The sequence below is a fragment of the Leiobunum rupestre genome, chromosome 8 (assembly GCF_980474605.1).
Source record: "Leiobunum rupestre chromosome 8, qqLeiRupe1.1.hap1, whole genome shotgun sequence".
Classification (NCBI taxonomy): domain Eukaryota; kingdom Metazoa; phylum Arthropoda; class Arachnida; order Opiliones; family Sclerosomatidae; genus Leiobunum; species Leiobunum rupestre.
In genome coordinates this window covers 11,869,575-11,892,806 of record NC_143391.1, presented here as the reverse complement: position 1 = coordinate 11,892,806, position 23,232 = coordinate 11,869,575, and the positions used below count along the sequence as shown (strand labels likewise).

Below are 23,232 nucleotides of genomic sequence, written 5' to 3'. Positions count from 1 at the left end.
GGATGTGTAGCAAATTTCAGTACTCTAACACGAGTATCTTTAGAGTTATCAGCTCCCGAACCTCGCGTTCGACACGTTATCAACTTAACGACCTTCTTGTTTTTCATCTAGCATTTCTCGGCTTCCTATTGGTCAAATCTGATCAGGTCAAACCTACTTGTACTTAAAACGTCACGTGGAACACTTATCTAATTGGAACCAACTTTCTAACACTTACGGTTCTCGAGTTAGTTTTTGGATAACCTTGAAGACCTGGTTCAAGGTCATCGACATTTTCGCAGGAGGTTTCCCCCTACATCTTGTATACGACTTGAAAATTTCAAAATCTTACCTAAAACAGATTTTGAGATATTCGCCTTGGTTCATTTTTTAGTATACACCCTGTATATAAGGCGATGTAAGAGTTAGAAACTCACCTTTAAAGAGTTGACGTTGACTAAATAAATAAATAATTAATCCTAGTCTGTACTTATTTCATGGTGTCAGAAGTGGGGTACGGTTAAGTCAGTCGCTACTCTATTTTTACTAAAGCTTTAAACTTTCAAGATGTCGAATTTAAATTTATATTACGTCGTTATCGTGTTAAACTGTTCCAATTCAAATTTCAAGATGTCGAATTTCCAAGGCCCAGATCATTTTGATCGGGAACTGATAATAATGCCGCGGCATGGAAATCATAGAAGAACAACTTAAAAATATTGCTGCTGCTTCAAAGATTTTTAAAAGCAAGAAGCTCAGTTTTTATGTACAGGGTGTTAATTCAAAAAAGGATACAGGGCCAATAACTCAAAATGTGTATTGACTAGGAATTTAAAATTTTCATGTTATATAGAACGTGCAGGGGGTCACTTGACAAAGTAAATTTCCATAACCTTGAACCATGTCTTCAAGGTCATTCAAAGTTTATCTCGAGAACAATTAGTGATATAAAGTTGGTTTCAATTAGTTCTTAATAGATTTGGGCCCAGATAATTTGACCAATAACTAAAACCCGTAGGTCGTGATGAAAATAATGCACCAGAGACCAAGTGAAGGGCTAATCACTCGAAATACAAATCTACCGATCTGGCATCCAAAGATAATATTTCGGGCAATTCCGACGAAGACAAAATAAAACGAATACGATGGGAACTTTTGGAAATCTGCCGATGTTCAACGAAAATAACGCCACGTGGACGAAATATTCCTCTCGATTAGACGCTTATTTTATCGCTAACGATATTACCGAGAATAAGAAGAAAGCTGGCATCTTGAGAACAGCACTTTCCGCACAAACTCATGACCTTTTGGTAGAACTATTCCAACCAGACAACATTGCAGAAAAGAAATATGAAGATATGAAGGTCAAACTAGAGAAACACTATGATCCGAAGCGATCACGCATCATCGAAAGATTCCATTTCAACAGCCGAGTTCGCAAGCAAGGTGAAACAGTCCAAGAATATATTGACGAAACACAGTGAATTCTAGGGCGAACTGCTAGACGAATTAATTCTAGACAGACTTATCTGTGGTATTAACCACGAAGGAATGCAACAGCCCCTTTTCGCTGAAGAAGAAACGAAAGAGAAAAAGTTAACATTGGAAAGCGCAACAAAAACCCTCATTTATATTAAACTTATTATTTACCATGGTGAATATTAGTAGAAATTATGTTTAATTCAGAGAAAACGGCATGGTATTAGAAGATAAAACTTATTTTATACAAGACGTTTCGAGCCGAGGCTCTTCTTCAGTCGTTCGTTAGTTTTAATTAAAAATTAAAACTAACGAACGACTGAAGAAGAGCCTCGGCTCGAAACGTCTTGTATAAAATAAGTTTTATCTTCTAATACCATGCCGTTTTCTCTGAATTAAACATAATTTCTACAAAAACCCTCATTGCTATGGAAAATGCAACACGAAATACACAGATTCTTCTGAAACAGAACCACAAGGGAGAAAACAACTCTCCAGGGGTTAACAAAATATTCCAACAAAACAAACAGCAAAAAGGTACGAGACCTCAAAACTACTCCAAACACAAGCCCGAGGGCAACATCAACTCTAGCATCACCGAACCAAGACCTCAGGGGAGGATGGTCAATGGAAGATTCCGAATCAATCCTGATGCCTGTTATAGATGTGCAGCGACGGTACATAAGGGAGCAAAGCAACCTGTGCACACTGTAAGGAAATCGGCCATGTTCAGGGCCGTGCAGAGGTATCCTGGGGCCCAGGGACAAACTTACTCGCGGGCCCCTTCGATTTGCACCCCACCCCCCTTGAGCCCTGAAACCTTTTCCCAAGTTATCTTGATTTGCACTCCCCCCCCCTTGAGCTTCTCCGATGGGCCCTACAGCTACGGGCCCTCCTCGTGGGCCCTTTTCGCCCGGGACCCGGGGATTTTGCCCCCCTGCCCCCCCCCTCTGCACGGCCCTGGCCATATTGTTAGAGGGTGCTTAAAGAAAGGATCAGAAGAGGATGGCCGCAAAGGCACACCACATCCAGGAAGAAGAACGCCTGGAAAAGGATTACCCGGTATATCATATATCCGATTCTGCATCCAACGATCATTCACCAGAAGAAGAGAAAGTTTGTCAATAGAAGAAGATCTACAGATTCCAGCACCGCAAACACTCGCCTGCAAAGTAAATTAATTTCATATGGATTTCAAAATTGACACAGGCTCCGGAAACACCTTGATAAGAAAGGACTCCTATCAGCGAATCCCCTACGAAAACGCAATAGAACTTACGATCCTACTCAGGAAACAAGCTAGGCATACTGGGAAAATTGACTGTACGAGTGGAACATGAAGGAAGAACAACATCGCTCCCAATCTTAATCGTTGATAAAACTGGCCCTAATTTATATGTGGCCGAAAATGGATTTAGTCAGACCTCAACATTGCTCCTCGACTGAACCACGTGACTGATCAACGCTATTCAACAATGGCTGCAACAGAACCAACACATCAAGGTAACGTGACTCTTGCAACAATACTTGAGAAAAATAAAGATGTTTTCGCTCCGGGAGTGGGAAAACTAAAAGGATTCAAGTTCGCCTACACATAAAAGAAGATGCGATTCCAGTTTTCTGCAAGGCATGGAGCATTCCCTATTCAAGAGCCGAAGCAGTGGAAGATGAAATAGGACGTATGCATCACACAGGGGGTAGCCTCATCGTCTGCCATTTTCCAACGTACCATGGAATCTCTTTTACGACCACTCAAGAACGTCCTGCCTTTTCAGGATGACATTCTCATTGGCGGAAAAACAACAAGAGAACATTTGCTACAGCTGGATAGAACACTGACGACTTTAAGAGACAACAATTTGAAATTAAACAAGTGGGCCCGGCAGTCCCAAATAATAGTTTCACACGAGCCAAGCTTTACGAACACAACGAATATAGTAGTATAAACTGATTAAAGTATGTAGGATAATTTTATTTAGCGAAGGAGGTGTCCCCCGTAGGCATAATCCTCCTTAACCGGTAACGGAATCCCGGAGGCACCACAGACACCGTGCGGAGACCGCGGGGTTTACGAAACCACTGAGAGGCCACCGCGGAAAGAGGCGCAAGGGCACCTCCGTGGCGGTAAACGACATAGTTTACCAGAACTAGGCGCCTAAAACGGTGGCGCGAAGCGAGCGTGTTCCATTTGAAATTAGTTAGAAAGTTTGTCATACAAGTGTGCCACGAAAAGCCAACGCTCGCCGCGAAACGAAGAGCACGACGCTGGATAGACTCAATAGAATGGATCCCGCTTGCCGAGATGGGGGCCCAGACCGCCGAGCAGTACTCCAGGATAGGAAGGACATAAGTTTTTATACCCAGAGTCTTAGTGGCAAAAGAGCAATGGGCCACATGGCGCTTAACGAAGCCCAGCGCGCGAGCGGCTTGGGAGGTGACCCGTGCAACGTTGGTAGCCCACTCCAATGAAAAGGCTGAGGCCACCTACTACCAACTTGTTATTTTTTATGACCTAATATCTCAGAGAAATTGACCTATTCCGACCAAACCAATTTCGTTTGGTTTAAAGGGAATATCCTCAGGTATTTGGTGTGGAACACCAACGTTTGCAGCTCTGATCACTCTGGCCTTTGGCTTTAAAAATGTTTGGCTCCACTCAGCCCCACTGTACAGGGAAATTTGAAAAATTGAAGGGGTCTTCCATAAAGATAGTTTTGCAGGTTATATGCCCTTTAAGCTAGTTTTCGAGCATGCTCTACAACTTGTTGATTGACAGTTTTAGTCTACCACCTAGCGTTAAACAAAAAATCCAAAATCATGAAAAAGGTCACGATTTTGCACAAATTTACAAATAACAACGACCTTCCCCGATAGTGTCATAGAAATCAGATAACAAACTAGAACGATTTTTGAAATTTTGTCGTGGGTTCCGACATGGAGGAAGAGAGAGGAGGCTTTATGAGTGGGGGCTGACAAAAAGGGGATCAGCATCCGTCGGTTTTCGTGTCGTCTCACGCGTTCCCTATTTGGCGCCCTCTTTTAGTGTTTAGGCGTACTCGGTGTAATTTCACAACGGGCAACAATTTCAACAAAAAAAAGGGAGCCAACTAGAGAACGCGCAGCCAGGCCGTGAGAGTTGACGGATGCTGATCCCCTTTTTTGTCAGCCCCAACTCTCCTACCCTGTGGGAGTTGGCATCAAGCTCCCGGGGTAAAAATGTTATTCATAAAGCCTCCTCTCTCTTCCTCCATGGTTCCGATTAGAACTTTTAAAAAACCCTGCCTTTGGTCCATGCTTTTCGTTTGGCTGGCAACGAAAGTTACGCCATCGGTGCCAAACGGTTGAACTAACACTCCATTTCGCCTAAGATTAAATGGCTAACGCGGTTTTTTTTTAAATCTTTAAAGTAACTTATGTTTAATTAAAGTTGAAGAATGGCTCAAAACTGCGTAATCAAATCGGGTAAGAGTACATACTCAAAAGAAAACATATCTTTTCACAGGTTAATGTTAGATATAGTTTTCTTTTTACCATAATTTCCAATCGCTAAGAACGCACTAGAAAACGCGTTTCTTTCAAATCATAGAAAGCTAGTTTTTTTTAATAAAAAATGAAGAATGGTTCAAAATCCCGTAATTAAATATTTTAGGAGTAATTACTCAAACAAAAACATATCTTTTCACAGGTTACATACGAGCAATCGTTGTGTCGTATTCGCGGTTTTAACGTTGTACCCGAAACGCGTTTTACAATTTTGCGCCTTCGTTGACTTAAAACGCATCCGCCGCTCTTCATGTAACCGCGTTTAAAATTTACCACCCAGCTAACTCTTGTTATTTTTGCAATAAATCGCTTCAAAATGAAGCTATTGTGACGGTTGTGTGAGACAAAATGATAGGAAAGTCGGAATAATGGGTCACTTCAATTTAAGTTTATTGCCGTAAAGAATAAATCCAAAAGACCAGTATCAATGCTTTGAAAAGAAAACACGACACCGATGAGACTGTTCGACATGTAGAACGCGAGCGAATCAACCTACCAAATGATATAAGAAATATTCAACATACAAATTTTCCCGTTTATATGAACTTAAATGTAATATAAAATCGTCTTGAAAAACCGTTTATTGCTTTATAACATTCAAAAATAATATTTTTAATGCGCCATGTAGATAATCGAACATCTGTTCGTCTAGGTAAAGTTTGCGTTGTCAACCCGCGTATTAGAAAGCAAAATGAGATTTTAGAAAGTAGGTTGTAATTCGGAACGATATTAATACTTTTCGCGAATTTGGTCATCAGTGAATTATAAATATAACTTTAAATAAGTTTCAAGGTTTATTTAAAAGCTAGTTTTATAACTTTTCATCCATTGGTTCGTTCAGAATATATCTTTAAAGTAGACGAAAATTTTAAGGGGCTGAATCTTGCCCAGTCTAAGCCTCGGTTTAATCTACTGCGTAGTTTGAAACGGAAAAACCCAATTATCGTTAAATTTTGGTTAAATGATGGCGAACGCTCCTTGTAATAAGAAACAAATAACGAAATATGTTCTAAGCTTATTTAACGCCAAAAATTCCACGTATTTCGATATTTGTTTCGTATTAAAAATATCATATTATTCATAGTTTGCACCATAGATATAAGAAATGTATATAAAGGTCTAGATAAATTTCGGGGCGTCTAAGCCTAACATATATACGGAATTGACACCTAGCAGACACCGAGGAAGGCACGTGACCAAGAGCGCGAGCTCTCTTAGCATTTTAGTACTAAGTGCTTGACCTTTCCGCAGGCGGAAGTCTTTAGACACCATCTGTTGGTGACTTTTAGTATAATTTTTAAGCAGGAGACAATGGCTCTCGCGACGATAGCACGAGCTTTCTTACCGATAGATAGCGCGTTATAATTATAGCCTGCAGAAATTACGCGTTTCTGCTAGCTGTCACCTCCGTATTCACTCCCTTTGAAATATTTTATCTAGACCTTTATATACGTTTCCTATATCTATGGTTCGCACCGAAGGGAGGGGCCTATGGTCTCCAAGGAAACTGGGAGGGCGATCAAAAATTCAAACCATTTCGCGCGTAGCTACTAAATAGGTAGCCATTTTGTTGGTAATCTCGTCAAAGCTACAAAACGTATTAGATTTATGCTCTAAAATTTTAAATGGGCCCTAAAGAAAGCCAGATAAGATTCTAAGGCCGGGTTATTTAAATAAAATACCAAATTACGACAGAAATATCTACGAAAAGAAGTTAACAAAGCTTATCAAAGTTAGGCCTTTGCGGTCATCCTTTTTACAATTACCTTCACTATCGAATAAAATAAACAATTTTCGCTCTCCATTGGTAATTGAACTATTTGAACAATTTTTAACCAGGCAGATAACCATTTTTAACGTGAAAATAATTCCTTAATCATTTGAAAATAATTAAAATCCGCAAACAGACAATTGAAACTGTTAACCCTCCCGTTTTACTAAGAAATCTACACCTTCAAAATGGCGGCAAAGAACCGTTCATTCTTGCTCAAATTAAATATTTATTCTTGGTTCTTATATCTATACTTGGAACTGCGTCATTGATGACGTAGGGATGCAAACTATGTATTAATCCAAGATTTAACGATAGTAATCGGGTTTTTCCATTTCAAAATAAGCAGTAGATTAAACCGAGGCTTAAGACTGGGCACGGCCAACTTTGATTTCTCGCGCATCTCTCGCGCTACAGCGGCCATCTCATTCGTTGACGTTTCTGTGTTAACCTATGAGCAAAAGATGTGTATGACGTCAGCGCCCCTAGCGGATTATTATTTTTAGTATAGTTTTTACATTGGGGACAATATAACCACCGAGCGTGGCGCTGAACTCCTACACATTATAGTACAGTTTATAGGGGGGAAATCCTTGCTCGCGGAATTTCGACGAATGTGTTGGCCGTAGTAGCGCGAACAGCGCGTGATCAAAGTTGGCCGTGGACTGGGCAAGATTCAGCGCCTTAAAATTTTCGTCTACTTTAAAGATACATTCTGAACGAACCAATGGATGAAAAGTTGTGAAACAAAATTCGCGAAAAGTATTAGTATCGTTCCGAATTACAACCTACTTTCTAAAATCTCATTTTGCTTTCTAATAATGTTCGGTTATCTACATGGTGCGGGAAAAATATTATTTTTGAATGTTGTAAAGCGATGAACGATTTTTCAAGACGATTTTATAATACATTTAAGTTCATATAAACGGGAAAAATTGTCAGTGGAATATTTCTTATATCATTTGGTAAGTTAATTAACGTTTAATTATCGCCAACTTTTCATTAATTTCAATGGGGTGGGGGAAAACTTTTAACCAATTTACGCGCGAGCGCGCCTCTAGAGGCAGCGCAGACGGCGTTACTGTCGTTTTAGCAAAGAATCTAATCGGTACCTTGTCAGCCATTCGATTAAGTGTTCTAGTTTGTTATCCGATTTCTATGGATAGTGTACATCCTGAAAATTTTCCATTAGTAGGTAATCTAGTTGTTCAGCAAAATGCCTGGGGCGATCAAATTAAGACATCCTGTATAGTCTTTGATAAAAATCGTTCTAGTTATTTCTCCATTATTTTAACAAAGACTTTATAAAAAGTGACATGCAGATCCTGGCTCTCGGAAACATTACTTCTTGGCGATTTCTTTGAAGGTGTTTTATTGAAGCGTCTATTTATCAACTGTAGCTTAAGTTAGTAAAAAATTTTCTTTTTAGTTGTTACACGCGAAATCAATTTGTTAAACTAATGTACTAGAGGAAGTTGATATTAAAATGGAAGCTTTAACTAGAATTGTAACTAGAATTTCCAGTAGAAATTTTAGGAAAATCGTAAGTTTTTCGAATACTAATTATTGGAAGGTAATAGAGATAAAGGAGTATTTTTCTATCATAGGTATTTCATGGAATGAGAATGAAAAGGGGGACCAAAATGGTTAACTTTTTGGCAGCTGCTAGGAATATACGATTTCTTTATATATCCCCATTTATTTTTCAAATTGCTAGTTTGAAATTTAGTAAGAGCTCAGGTAAACTAATAGAAAATAATACTTATCATTGCCAAGTGGTATTGATGTATTTGAAATTAAAATAGGAAACAAAAAGCTATTGTCAAAAGCGGATGAACTCTATGATCAGGGAAAGTATGAAGATTTGAAAGAATTTTTGATCGCCAACCAAGCGGAAGAGGATGAAATTCTTTGGAGATTAGCTAGAGCCTTTTACAAAGTAGCAAAATCCAAAACTAACAAAGAGGAGATTTTAAAAGATTTAGAGAAAGCCTATGCCCTTGTCTCTAAATCTCTGGAATTAAATGAATTGAATGGATATGCTCACAAGGTAATTGTTTGAACAGCTGGCATTATTTAAAATATATAATTATCCATTTTTATTTGTAGTGGTACGCTATTCTTTTAAACTCTATTTTGGAACATTGTGGAACGAAAGAGAAAATCACTAAAGCCCTCGATATCAAACATCATCTCAAAGTAAGGGAATTGACAAAGTACAAAATTGTATTTACATCATGTAACACTACTTCTTTCAATTTGCTTGATTTCTCATGTCATTTCATGATAGGATTTTTATAATGATTTTTTGTGTGTTTTTTCGCAGAGAGCTATAGAGTTAATTCCCGATGATGCAACAACATATCACATTTTAGGTGTTTGGTGCTACTCTGTAGCAGATTTAACGTGGTATGAAAGAAAAATTGCTTCTGTGATTTATGCCACACCTCCGACTACTAGTTTTGATGAGGTAAAATTTAAAATCCTTTATATTTTCATATATATGTCAAATTTGATTTCTTTTTAAACTAGGCATTAAAATATTTTGAACAAGCCGAAAATAGTATGTTGATGTAGACATAGCCTTATAAAATTTCAAATAGTAACCTTAATAAATTTTTCAGTAAGCCCACTGTTCTATAACTGGAACTTACTGTATCTGGGAAAATGCTATATTAAGTTAAACCAGCTGGATAAAGCCAAAGAAATTCTACTTAAAGCCAAAGATTATCGCTCTGAAGACCCTGAAGATCAAAATGTGAGTTAATTTTTTTTGCTAAGGTATAAACATGGGCCAAGAAATGATAAATAGTTTCTTGGCCCATGGTATAAATTTGCTCCAAAATTATAATGATTTGATTATAAGGTTCACAAAGAAGCTATCAGTCTCCTTAAGAAGTTGGAATTCAATTAACTACAGTGCAGTTTTTCAACAGGGTTGCCACAAGTCAGGGAATTTAAAAATTGGCCTAGAAAAACAGGGAACTTTAAGAATTTGTAAAAAAGTTGGGGAATTCAATTTTATCTGGACACTTTTTGAAAATAATTTTACTCTCGTTATCTGACAAATTCTATGATTATTATTTAGTTCCTTTAAAGTTTTTCTAATTTTTTTTTAACGTTGCAATAATAACTTTTGTACTGAAATGTAGGTTGATTTCAATTTATAAACTTCTGAATAAAGTAAAATATAAAGCTAAAAATGGTCTAATTTTGGTTTTTAAACGTTGGAAAATCTCTTAAAATGGTCAGGGAATTTTAATCTGAAATTATTGTGGCAACCTTGTTCAAATAATCTATTATATTTTGTAATGTATTAGGCATGCCATAGTTGTACTTCTTGATTTCCATAATAAAACAACTTTATTTTTTTAAATCTTTAATCTATATAACATCTATTTTACACAACAACACCCTTTTTTAAATTTAACACATTGTTTAATGGCATTTTAAATTTGAATCCTTTGGTTGGTGCCATAATTGTTCAAATTTAAGCTTACCAACTTTACTACAATTTATGTTGGCAATTGACTAGACATCTGTCAACGTTTTATAATCCCTTATTATTCTACACCCTTTTTAAAGAAAATGTCTTGATAACCACGGACATCCATTTTTTTAAGTAAAACCTCTTGAATTTATAAAACATAACAAAAAAATGTTAAAGAAAAATAATCTTTCTGGAATGTCATTTAGTCTACTTCGTTGGATAACAATATTTGAATCTGGCAACACACATCTTTCCTTAAATTAACTTGTTCATTTAATACATGGTTGGTTTTGTTTGAAGTCATGGCGAAAGAAATAGGTGCAAATCTGTACTTAAGTAAATGGTGGAAACTTATTGCTTGAGGATAACCCATTCAAAAATACATTTATACTTCTTAAAATTTTAAGAGATTCTCACCAGTTACAGTTGATATTGTCCAATTACGAAACTCTCTTGTTATATATAATTATATATAAAGGCTTTTTTTTAATTCTGTATTATAATTCTAGGGAACTTTAATCTTCCAAATTGCGGAACGCTTGCTGCATGTTTTCATGAATCTCTTCAAAGTCTTGTCTTATCTTTGCTTCACCTTCTTTGATTGGATCCTACAATGCAACAAATAAAATCCGGTTAAAAAAATTTAAATTATAAGAACAGATGAATGACTACAAACCTTAAATTTCATGCTGCTCAGGGTATACAGAATATCTCCCATGGCGTCCCTGATTTTAGCCCAAGTTATTCGATTATCACTTTGCGCTGTTGATTCTACAGAGTGTTGGGCAAGATCATAGAAAGCGATCATGTTCTTCATCATGCCCACTGTTTTATAAAAGGGACAAAAACGATCGTAAGGGGTGTAGCCATTTTGTTGCAAAAAGTCATCTTTTATTAGTTTAGCCACTTCCAGGGTGATTTTGTCTGTTTCTGCTAGTGATGCCTGAAGCGATACAAACACTATTAATACTTGAAAAATTGTTACAACAACAAATCAGTTGGTTATACCTTTCCTACTAATTGTACAATTTCAGAGAGTTCTTCCTCTTCTTGAAGAATTTGCTGACACTAAAGATAGTACATAAATAAATAGGTTTCGGGTATTATAACCTAGAAAAGAATTCTAACCTTAGTTCTGATGGCAACAAATTCAGGGTGGTTTTTGTCATAATACTCATCTAGGGCACGAGTATATTTACTGTAGGAAATCAACCAATTTATGGAAGGAAAATGTTTTCTTTGCGCTAGTTTTTTATCCAATCCCCAAAACACCTGCACAATACCCAAAGTAGCCGATGTTACAGGATCAGAGAAATCTCCACCAGGGGGAGAAACACTGTAAAAATTCAATCATTAGGCTTTGCTAAACACTAGAGAAAGAAAGGATTAATAGTTGCACATACGCTCCCACAATAGTTACACTGCCTTCTCTTTCAGGGTTACCTAAGCATTTCACTCTACCAGCACGCTCGTAAAAGGAGGCTAAGCGGGCACCCAAATAAGCGGGATAGCCAGAATCTGCCAAAGAAAATATAAATTTACAGTGGTTTCAAATGGAAATACGCAAGAAAAGAACTGACCAGCTGGCATCTCGGCCAAACGACCAGAAATTTCTCTGAGAGCTTCAGCCCATCGAGAGGTGGAGTCAGCCATCATAGACACATTGTAGCCCATGTCACGGAAATACTCGGACAAAGTGATACCAGTGTAAATGGAAGCTTCTCGAGCAGCTACAGGCATGTTGGAAGTGTTTGCCACTAGGGCAGTACGTCTCATGATGGATTCAACATGGCCATCAATTTCAACTGTTAGTTCAGGGAAATCTCTCAGTACTTCAGACATTTCATTTCCTCTTTCACCGCAACCAACGTAGATGATAACGTCACTGTTGGAATACTTGGATAATGATTGGGAAATTACAGTTTTTCCACATCCAAAAGCTCCAGGAATGGCTGTTGTACCTCCTTGAACGCACCTTTAGAGGACAAATTTATAGAATGTTAAATATTAAGTTGAACCAAAAATTCCTGAATATAATTTTTTTACGGGAATAGAGCGTCCAATACACGTTGTCCTGTCATTAGAGGATGGTTGGCCGCAAGTTTTTCTGTTACTGGTCTCAACTGCCTAACAGGCCATACTTGCAACATTGTGAACTGTGATTTTTCACCATCAAATTCAGTCTCCAAGATGACATCCTAAGATATTTAAATGTTAAATTTTGTTTTTGCTTTTGGTTAGAAAAATAGGAAAACGTACAGTAACATCGTAGCTTCCTCCTTCAGCAATATGGGTAACGGTTCCTTTGGCTTTGGGCGGTAACATGATTTTGTGCTTTACTAAAGTGTTTTCATGTACAATGCCATAAATATCCCCACCAGTTATATGACTTCCAACCTAATGGAATAAGCTTATATAACAATGAATTTACTCATACAATACAAATGTAACTAACCCGAATATTAGATGGGACAAAATCCCATTTGTGCTCTCTGCTTAAAGCGGGAACATTAACACCTTTAGGTATATAAATACTTTGTGTTAACTCATTAATGTCTTGTAATGGACGTTGGATTCCATCAAAAATGCTGCCCATAATGCCTGGTCCTAATTCTACAGAAAGGGGTTTTCCTGTCCTTAAAACAGGATCTCCCACAGTTACACCAGCTAAAAAAAAAGTTGGTTAAGGAAATAACTAACTGAAAATAGAGTACCCAGCATTTGTTAGAGATAATAAGTAGTGTTAGATCCAGATTTTTTAAGGAAGGGCAAATAAAATTGGGGCCTCTCCAAAATTATAATTGCATACCTAGCCTAACTACTATATTAGTCACTGAAAAAGGATACAGGTTTCCTCATAAACTTGGATTGTAGCTCTATCTGCCTCTAATCGAATAATTTCTCCTACTAGTTCAGAATGGCCTACACGAACCAATTCGTACATAGCAGCTCCAGACATTTTTTCAGCTGTAACCACTGAAAATTAATGTAATTTAGTTAATCATTGAGGTAACCTATATAACAACAAAGAAATATTTATACCAGGTCCCGATACTGCGAATACATAACCATAGATGGATTCTTTGTCCACATCTCTTACTCTTGGAAGAGAATCAGAAGGAGCCATTTTACCTACGAGCATGAAAAACATGTATTATTTTTCTTGGTACCCTAGGTACTGCATACCAAGCCTAAATGAATGCTTATCCAGCCAAGCTTAAAAATTAGGTCTAGAACCCCTCCCGTGAAATTGAGATATTTTTATGAAAAACTGTTAGTTTTTTGTGTAAAAACGGTTTAAAGGAGGAGAAAATACAATATTCTTACCTTACTTAACTTTAAAACCAATAATTTATATTATAAATCTAAATTATGCGAAGTTCGAATTCTCTCAGGAAAAACGCCGACACCAACTAAAGACGGTGTAAAATCATGTGATCAGAGCAGAGTCACGAGTCCATACGATTCCTAACACAAAACTACTAGCCTGCCCTGCCTGCCCTTTTTTTTTTTGAGATACACAAACATCGGTGTCGACCCGAGGCCTTAGACACCAGCACACACACAATAACTGATTAATCAGGGTGAGATATGTGTAACGGCCACGCCAACGAGGGGATACGTGGGGACAGGGGTGGGGACACCCGTGGCGGAAGTATCCCGACCACCCGTTGGGGGTTGGTAGTCGTCCTCACACGGCCTTCCACAAATTCTGCCTCCCGGACGCCTGGGATTACAGGAGTGAGCCACTACTCCCGGCTGCCCTGCCTGCCCTAAATTTGAACGGAGCAGCACAGCTTTGTACATTCAGTCCCAGCTAAAGCGTAACTCGAAATTGGCCGTAAACTACAGAGGGAAGGCCAAAAGTATTTGCCTAAAGCACTAAAGTTAACATAGGCACGGTAAACTTTGCTCACTCGCCGTTTCCGATAACTACCAGAACAGGGTGTAATTAAAGTTGGCCGAGTCAAAAGTATTGTATGGTATTATTGTATAATTAATGCTGAGCTCCCATTTTAGCCGCCCTGTTACAAAAGGGTACGAACAAATAAAAAAACCTTTAAACCCTTACCGTGTTTATTTCATGTAATAACATCAGTTCTAGGAGGATGGATACGGGTCATTCATATTCCTAGATAACATCAGCTATTAATAGTTATGTATGTAAACTTATATTATTAATTTTCTATTTTTTTTATCAACTTGAATGTGATCCCTTAAATTTTTTTATTTTTTGGTGATGCGGGAATCGGGGTGTACGTAATAAACGATGTACGAGTTACAAAATAACCTTGACTTAAAGGGGCTCCAAAGTTCGGTGGCAAAATGTATGTAAAGTTAGTAAAGTGCGAAATTTACGGTTAACTCTGCCCGCCTCTGCCATGGCCGAGTTAGGGGTTGGGGCTAGGAATATGAAGACTAGCCGTACATCCTCCTAGGTTGGGGCCCTTGGGGGGAATGAAAAGCATGCTCAATTTTCTTTTTCTTTTTGCCACCGAACTTTGGAGCCCCTTTAACGTAGCAGCGGTTCCTTAACTTATACGACTTCTATTCTGAAATATAATTACGACAAATAAATGAATAAAAGAGTTAATTTTTTTATGCGCGCGCTCTTGATATATTAGTAGATTGTAGCTCGCGCGATTTCACGCGCATTGAAAATGAAAAAAGAAGAGCGCGCTCAAATACTTTAACCATACGACAAAAAGTAACCAAAATCATGTGACCACCCAAGGATATAGTATCCTTGGACCACCGATCTTTTTTGGAATCTGACCTAATAATAATAGCAAGGTTGAGATATGATTTTTGACGAATGAAAATTTTGAACCGTTGCTACATTAGTCACACAATTAGACTAGCTATCTCGTCGTTTGAAAGCTATTATTATAAGCATTAATTTTTGTCATTGAATTTATCTCTCTATTTTCCATAGTATGCTATTTTCTTTTGAGTTAACGTTAACAAAGAAAACCGGATCCGGAAGTTCAGATTAAGATAATCGTTCCAGTTCGACCTCTGGCCTTTTTAAAAATGGACGCTCTGTGATATTTAGTTTCACACGTGGTTTTGCTTAAAATGCCGAAAAATAATGAAGAATCGTTCTTAGGAGGTTTTCGTAAACTTTCTGTAGTTTATTCGGAAACTAGTAATGTTGAACATTTATTATACGTGAAAGAACATGTTGTCCGGGATTCAAATAACGCAAAACCTGCTGGTAAAACGTTATTCATTGTAAACGTTCCACCGTACTGCAATGAAGAAAACTTTAAGGTGTTATTTGATCAGTGTGGCCTCGTTAATAAAGTCTATTTTCATGATAGACCGACATCTGCACTTCCCCAAGAATCTTCAATGTTCTCAACCATTAAGGACTCGGCTCTTTGTGGTTTCAAAGTTGCTTATGTAGTTTTCAAGAAGGCTGGTGGTCTCAAAAATGCTATAAAATTGTGTGACAACAAAACGGTATTAAAGCTACCAGCGAGCAGTTTAAATTGCGGGATTAAGAAATGGAGCATAGAATATAATTCCTCTTTCATTGATACTGAAAAAATTCAAAAGGAAGTTGATGACTATTTGGAAGATTATGACAAAAAAGTTCAAAAAGAAATTGATATGGCAAAAGAATTGGATGGTGTTCCAGATGATGAAGGGTGGATTACAGTTACAAGGCATGGCAAAAAGCAAGTTGCATCCAGAACTGAAGCTAACAAAAGAAAGATTGAAGAAAGAGAAAAGAAGAAGAGATCTAAAAAAGAACTTATGAACTTTTACACATTTCAAATAAGAGAATCTAAAATGGAACACGTTGCGCAGTTGAGGAAAAAATTTGAAGAAGATAAAAAAAGAATTGCTCTTTTAAAATCTGCTAGAAAATTCAAACCATATTAAACATTTATTGGAATTAACCTACAAATGTTTCAAATATTTTTCTTTACTATTTGTTAAGAAAAAAGTGACTGGGGCTTAAATTGACAAAGAAAAATAAATTATGATTCATTTTCAATTTTCATATCTTCCATTTAGAATGAAACATTTTAAATCACACTTTAAAGGTGCAGTTGGCTGAGTAAACAGACTCCCAATCACAGTTTTATTTCCTTTTGCAAAACCATAAATTTTTCCTAGGACTTTTCTTTATCATTTGTTCCATTTTGGGAAATTGTAGGTAACTTTTTTGGCCTAAGTGTTTTTTGCAGAACATGAGCATCCGCTGGTTCAATCCTTTTATAATAGTGTTGTTTAGTTTCGACTACTTCAAATCCAAATCTTTTGTAGAAATCAATGGCGCCTTCATTGTTTATCTGAACATGTCTGATGGGAGAAAGTAAGAAATTAAATCAAAGACCAGCAAAGAATTTTCACCACATTTTTAGAATTACAAGAATACGCTATCAAAGTTTCCATCTTTTTCAACAAAATTGAGAACATGATCCACCATTTTAGACCCTGGAAAATTAAGTTAAACTTTTGTTTTTACTTTCCTCTAAACGTAAAGATAGTTATTTACCTATTCCTAAACGCCTATACGGTGCCAAACATCCTAAAGTCATGATGTAAAGCCTCCTACTATTTTCAGATGTGTCAATTCGACAACAAACTGCCCCAACAACAATATCATTATAATAAGCTACAATGAAAGAAGAAGAGTTACTATTTTCATGAAATGTTTAAAAATTACTATTGATGCAAAGAAAAATCGAACCAAGTTTGGCAAGTTCTCCTGCTTCCAATACATCTTTGTAAAATTTGTCATTATAACTGACGGGAAAAACCACCTGATTAAGTCGTTTTAACTGTTTTATGTTATGAGGAGTAACGTCTCCAAGTTCGGTTCTTCCACCCCTGTGCACAATAGAAAGTAATTTGGAAGTGAAAGTCAGGAAAAACAAGCGTGCAATGCAAAGGCTTATTTAAAAAAAAATTAAGATTTCATGCTTTACTAACTGAATACCTCATTTTTTAAATGTAGTACCTAATTAACCACTACGAAACTTAAAGAGTGAAATATGCACATACAATAAGAAAAAATTCAGGTATCGTTAAAATTTATCGCTTTCAAACATCACGAAGCCTTTTGTTTCCGCACGTAATGCAAGTTACGCACCGCGCTTTTAGTTATCGGACTAGAGGAGTTAGCAGGGTTGCCAGAGCCTTGAACAACCTACCTTGAAAAACAAATTATAATAGCAACTTCCAACTTTTGATTTAAAATACTATCGTATGCTAAGAAAATAAAAATAGAAATATAAAATGTTTTTAACTGCGTCACGAGCACAAGTTATTTAAGTGCTTTACTTGCACGAGGGTTTCAGATTCCGAAGGGGCTCGCGACTGCATCGTGTGCTCTCTACCTTCAAGAGCTACAGCTATAGAGTAATGGCACTCAGCAGCTTTGTCCATGGTCGCCATTTTGGTCGCGATTTTTTATCTATAGGAGAAAGCATGAGTGACGTGCCATGACGTCACACTGCCCTTACTCTATAGTGACGTAGACATAACATTATCACATGGGCCGCGTCAAAATTCTGAGAAGGAATTCTTCTCTTGAGAAGAGTTCTTCGTTAAATTAATTTTCGTCCACAAAAATATCACAATGTTTATTTTCTTCAGCATCAAGCAAATTTATTAGAATATTAGGCTATTAGCTGCCATTTTTATTTGTAATTTGACTGAGTGAGAATGCTCGGAGGCATTCTCACTCTTCTCAAGAGAACTCGTGAAAAGAGATTACGTCACTTCCTGTGAGAAGGACCGTCAAAATTTTGAGAAGTGAGAATTCTCACTATCAAGGGAATAATTCTTAGAATTTTGACGTGCCCATGGCCTCCCGTATTTTACAGAAACCCCTATTTTTGGAAGAATATTAGCGGTAAATTTGAATTGTGTTACAATATTGCGGTTAAACTTGGTCCAAGTCAATTGGGGAGCCAAACATTTTAAATAAAGTTGGACTGATAGAAAAAACGTGATTACAACCAGAAACAAATATCAAAAGTTACAAGTTTTACCAAGAATTTATCTATTTATATATAGAGATAAAGTTTATATTCCGTCAGTCGGGACGCATATGGACCAGGGGAATGTAAATAGATTCATTCTTGGTTTACAGGTTTCTCACTAATTTGAAAAATTATCGTACAATACAGTACGCTCAAAGTATCGAATATAGAGTAAGTGGCTTGAGCGAGGGGCTAACCACTCTTAGAAAGTCTGTACACCAGATTACACTTAGATTAGCACTGCCAAAGGCAGGGACTTTAAAGATTACGCGTAATCCCATTAGTACAGTCAAAGGTACGGCTCTGTACACCGGTTACGCGGAGTGATCAGCCCCTCGGGCTTGAGGGGACAGAATATTTTCTACAGATACTTAGTTTTTTTCCTTTTTGACTAAGGTTGTAGTCATCTCCGTTGCTGCCCTCCCACCAGCTTTTTACAGATTTGTCAATTTTTTAAGTTGTCGAAATGGAAATTTTGTCAACCTTTCTGCATGCAGTTTGATCCTATAGAACTCTCCCCTTCAGTTCTGAACATCGAAAATCTGCGTATGTATAGTACGACTGAAATTACGGTCGTGTTCGATAATAATTAAGTGCTTTAAAAGAAAATCCTTAAATTAAAACTTTTAAACATTTAAACCAAAAAAATTATAATCCCCTGTGTCTTAAAGTCTTATTTATCTTATAGGCTATATTTTAAAGTATCGTGGCCTCCTCGTTTTAATGGGAAAAGATACCTTCGACTATTAGCGTTTTCCATTAAGGACCTTTGAGCATAAGTACTCTGAAAGGGAGGAACGTCTTCCATTGACCCTGTTGTCCCCTCGTGGAGTGCTTAGAGTTGCCCCGAGCTGCCCCAGCACTTAATAGGAGCTTTAAAAATGGCCGCTAATGAAATGAGAGCTACGTATCCTTAAAACTGTGCTCCTTAAAAGTTTTGTATTCCATTGGTCCGACGTTGGATCCTCCGAGAAACTCCGAGCAAGAGCGACGTAAGAAGCAAAATCAGAGGATGCTCGGAGCAAAGATAATATAAGCCTCGTACCCTAGATTCAAAATAACTGCCTCGCGCGTAGTCAATAGCGTTTACCCTGCCGGAACTCCGCAAAAACTTGTTCCATAGTTACTATGGTCAACGGTGGCGCATCTCTGGAACTCGTTTTTGAAGAGAAAGTCGAAACGCGAAGAGAGAGTAAGCGGGCGATCTGACCAGTGACGTCACTGGTCAGATTTTGAAGAGAGCGATTTTAGGGGTGGCTGCGTTTGTCTCTTTCTAAGTCTGTCTTTCAAAAGTTGCCTGTTAAAGCTTCTAGCGCTTATACGCCCCATTGTATATGGCTATATAGTGCTTATACGAAACTCAACCTTTTTAATGCAATGCCACAATTTGTGTATGGAACAAAATATAAATATTAAAATCTTTAAAACAACAGGCATGCGACAGTAAGAATCAAACCAACATGCATTACCATATGTCTATATTAATTATATATCATTTGACATTTGTTTTTTACCTTAATTTAATGTACCAAATCCTATAAAAAAGATATAAATTTCCCTTCGATTATAATTATGTATTTTGATAGCCGCTGCTTTGTTTTTTTTTAGATAACAAGAACTTAAGCCGAAGCCTGGAATTCAATACATGAATATAAATTAAAACGTAGATATTATATTAAAAAAAATAAATTCATTGTTAAATTCTTTTCTTACCTTAAAATTTATTATCAATTTGAAAATCATAACAATGCCACCGTCGCCACGTGGTTTGTAGGAAATCGTAACCATTAGGCCTAACTGAGCCCGCATATATTCTTATAAATATCGCCCAATAAAATAAGATTAATATGTACCATATTTACGTTACTGACCTGCAATATTGATTAAAAGCTTGTAGAATTAAATGTATGAGCTTTAAAAAAACAATCAATTCTAAAAAACAGAGATCAATATGAAACGTTTTATAAAGTAAATCGGATATATCCATTCAGTGGAAGCTCGGCAGGTCGAAGTTGCTTTTTTAGAACCTTTTTTAACATGCATTTATTGTTATTTTTATATCTCTAAAAATATTGGTCCTAGGCGAAATCTAAAACCACCACTGGATTCCTGACGTCGGAAACATGTGCCTTTTACATGTTTCGATATAATGGGGTTTTTTTTAAGTGCTTAATCATTAGTTTAAAGAAATGCGAATTTTTTCGGCGACGCTCTTAACAAATTCCCGTTTCGCGGTACCGGCTACTTGGGGAGCGACAACGGGGGAGACAGTCGATTCACAGAGAAGGGAGAGAGAGAGAGAGAGAGAGAGAGAGAATACGAGACGGGAAAGGCGTCGGGGCATAGCGGAGTGAACAAGGAAACAAAAATAACAAGTTGGCAAGCCAAAATATACCTCTCCTTGGAAGAATTGTCCCTAGCGGTATTAATTTTTCGATATGACTTTTAAAGATATATCTCCGCAATTCCGAGTTATTTACTAAAAACGTAATCCCGGTTCAATCCCGCCCGGTATAAAATTTGAATTATAATTAAAATAATTGAGACGAAACAACCGAGTATAATTTATTCAGAATATTATAAATTAAGTAGTTACAACAGCGAGTTAGACGTACTAAAACAATGCACAATTGAATTTAACCCTATTTACGGTACAAGTTTATCAGTTAAATATAATACGAAGCCAATTTTAATGAAAGAAATATCTACAGAGGGTATTTGTATTTTTCTCGCTTACGAAATACTTGCCGCATCTTTAACGCTCATTTTATTTCAAATTAAACAGCTTAATCGGTCGAGAAAACGTTTTAAATAAATTACGAAGTAATGACGACCCAGTTAAAAACCAGACCAACATAAGTGTAAGCGCACGATGTATACAACTCGATAAAAATATACGACTGAAAAAACGAAATAAAATACAAATAAAACGAAAGATATTTAAAATTAAAAAAAACTGATCCTAATAAAACGTGAAAATACCCTCCACGTCACGCACATTCGAAATACGCAGAAGTAACGTTATACTATATCCAGTTTAAAATATTAGAGTATCAAAAAATAAAAATAACGAATAGAAAAGTACACAATAACAACCCAATCAATCAGACTTCCGAAACAAAACTCATAGAAAAATATTATAACGCAGTCAAGCAATCAGACTTCACAATCAAAATAATTCAGAGAAAAATATTATAACGCAGTCAAGCAATAAATTAGTTCAAATACTTAGAAATCAAGCAATAGAAAATATAATATCAAGAAGCGCAACACCTTACCATTCACAAATACGATTTTTCACGTTATTATAATGAAACCGGATAAGCTTTTGGGCATGACTTACGCTCTTAAAGGTTCCTCTAAAGCTTGGCTCACACGATGCGATTTTATCGTACGCGACTCCTTGTCGTACGCGATTCAGAACGCGGTCGCACTAGAATTTCGTTCACACAACGCGTCGATAACAAAGAAGAAAGCAGTGACCATAAATGAAACAAGTCGTAGCCTCCAAATAGAAAATCAATCGCATCATTCAACCATAGAAACTACAAGAGGAATAGAAAGAGTCGATGAAAAGTGTTACGGCTCAGTGCGGGCAAAAGGTTCTCCCTTCATTTCCGCTTGAATCTAATTGGCCGTCATTTTCAAAGATTTTTTTGATTGGACTAGAGATAACTGGAAATGAAGGGAGAACCTTTTGCCCGTGTCATCTTAGTAAAGCACGCACAAAGGCAGGGCCTTCTATTCCTGTGGTAGTTTCTATGATTCAACCATTTGCTTATACCAGAAACATGCTCCCAAATGAAATATAAATTCCCATTTTGACCATTTATTTTGTACATTTTATGTTTATGATAGCATAAACCCGTCGAAATAAGAGGGAAAAGCGCCGGTCCGTATTCTAAAATAGAATTTCGTCGCGTGGAAGAAACTTAGAAATTTTCCAAAGGAATGTCTCCCGTTTACTCCCACTTTTAATACTACCAAAGCTGCCCGTCGCGCGCGATAAAATAGGTTCCAACCTATTTTCGGTCGCCGTCGCATGCGACTTCATAAAACCCCTTCATACGACGCGATCTTTGAAATTTTGTCCCGCGCGACCGGTCGCGTACGACAAAATCGCATCGTGTGAACCAGGCTTAAGACTGGACGATTTTGCGGGAAAAAGGAAATAAACTTAAAAAATAGTAGATACAAATATAAGACAGAAAAAACCAACAAAACCAAAGATTAGACAAAAAAGAACGTAATCTCGATCAGTTAAAAAACACAACAAACGAGATTTGACCTTTAAAATTTCATACGTAAAAAATTTAGACTTTAAAAACCATTAATATACTCTTCTGCTAAGCTGAGTTTATAATTTTCTAAGAAACGTTATATGCATCGGTGGTTTAGTGGTAGAACATTCGCCTGTCATATAGAAGGGCTCGGGTTCGAATCCCACCCGATGCGATCGCAATATTGATACTAAGACGAATACCGTTAACAATTGGTGGAAACCCTGCCATTTGGACGTTGAGACGTTTATCGTAACCCTCTGCACTCGGTCCGTCCCAAAAGTCAGTAAGAAGAAGTTGGAGAGCAAACAACCATACATACAAAACGCATACACAACAAAATCATCACCCACAACCGCCATAACGCAAACTCAACATACCCACACTACACATAAACATTACAATAATATTTCCAATGAAACTAAGTTGAAACCGTCACGACGGTGAGCGTTAACGAAAAAAAACAACCGCGCCAGACTGCACCAACCGTTAACGCTTACCGTCAGACGGTGGTTTTGCCAACCTTTAAAGTTCTGCAAAAACGGTTTTTCGACTTTACTCCGGTAACGCGTTTTGGACTTTGCCCCGGTAACGCGTTCGCGCACACACACACAGACACACAGACACACACACAGACACGATGATTGTAAAACCCCTCCTAAGGGACATAGTCCCCTCGGAGAGGTA

At 37.2% G+C, this 23,232-nt stretch overlaps 4 protein-coding genes across 4 annotated transcripts; 2 read left to right on the top strand and 2 right to left on the bottom strand.

Annotated features, from left to right (window-relative positions):
- The first annotated feature begins 8,078 nt into the window (after positions 1 to 8,078).
- LOC149932396 (regulator of microtubule dynamics protein 1-like) lies at positions 8,079 to 10,045 on the top strand. Its single transcript, XM_090156283.1, has 9 exons — positions 8,079 to 8,138; positions 8,202 to 8,315; positions 8,380 to 8,512; positions 8,578 to 8,822; positions 8,882 to 8,971; positions 9,099 to 9,242; positions 9,305 to 9,335; positions 9,397 to 9,530; positions 9,639 to 10,045. The coding sequence occupies exons 2-9, from the start codon at positions 8,259 to 8,261 to the stop codon at positions 9,684 to 9,686; spliced, it is 882 nt and encodes a 293-aa protein (XP_090012409.1). The 5' UTR covers positions 8,079 to 8,138; positions 8,202 to 8,258; the 3' UTR covers positions 9,687 to 10,045.
- A 582-nt stretch (positions 10,046 to 10,627) lies between these two features.
- Positions 10,628 to 13,737, bottom strand: LOC149932395 (V-type proton ATPase catalytic subunit A). Its single transcript, XM_090155272.1, has 12 exons — positions 13,590 to 13,737; positions 13,305 to 13,394; positions 13,110 to 13,238; positions 12,718 to 12,929; positions 12,522 to 12,659; positions 12,309 to 12,460; positions 11,843 to 12,237; positions 11,666 to 11,780; positions 11,391 to 11,598; positions 11,271 to 11,330; positions 10,939 to 11,205; positions 10,628 to 10,870 (listed from the first exon to the last, which is right to left on the bottom strand). Exons 2-12 carry the CDS (start codon positions 13,387 to 13,389, stop codon positions 10,778 to 10,780), a joined length of 1,854 nt encoding a protein of 617 aa, XP_090011398.1. The 5' UTR covers positions 13,390 to 13,394; positions 13,590 to 13,737; the 3' UTR covers positions 10,628 to 10,777.
- Positions 13,738 to 15,212: 1,475 nt separating this feature from the next.
- On the top strand, positions 15,213 to 16,168 carry LOC149932394 (ribosomal RNA-processing protein 7 homolog A). The gene has a single exon (XM_090156304.1). It carries the CDS (start codon positions 15,342 to 15,344, stop codon positions 16,152 to 16,154), a length of 813 nt encoding a protein of 270 aa, XP_090012430.1. The 5' UTR covers positions 15,213 to 15,341; the 3' UTR covers positions 16,155 to 16,168.
- Positions 16,169 to 16,218: 50 nt separating this feature from the next.
- san (Probable N-acetyltransferase san) lies at positions 16,219 to 17,409 on the bottom strand. The gene is made up of 5 exons (XM_090156305.1): positions 17,218 to 17,409; positions 16,969 to 17,108; positions 16,774 to 16,893; positions 16,646 to 16,712; positions 16,219 to 16,577 (listed from the first exon to the last, which is right to left on the bottom strand). Exons 1-5 carry the CDS (start codon positions 17,220 to 17,222, stop codon positions 16,388 to 16,390), a joined length of 522 nt encoding a protein of 173 aa, XP_090012431.1. The 5' UTR covers positions 17,223 to 17,409; the 3' UTR covers positions 16,219 to 16,387.
- Positions 17,410 to 23,232: the final 5,823 nt, after the last annotated feature.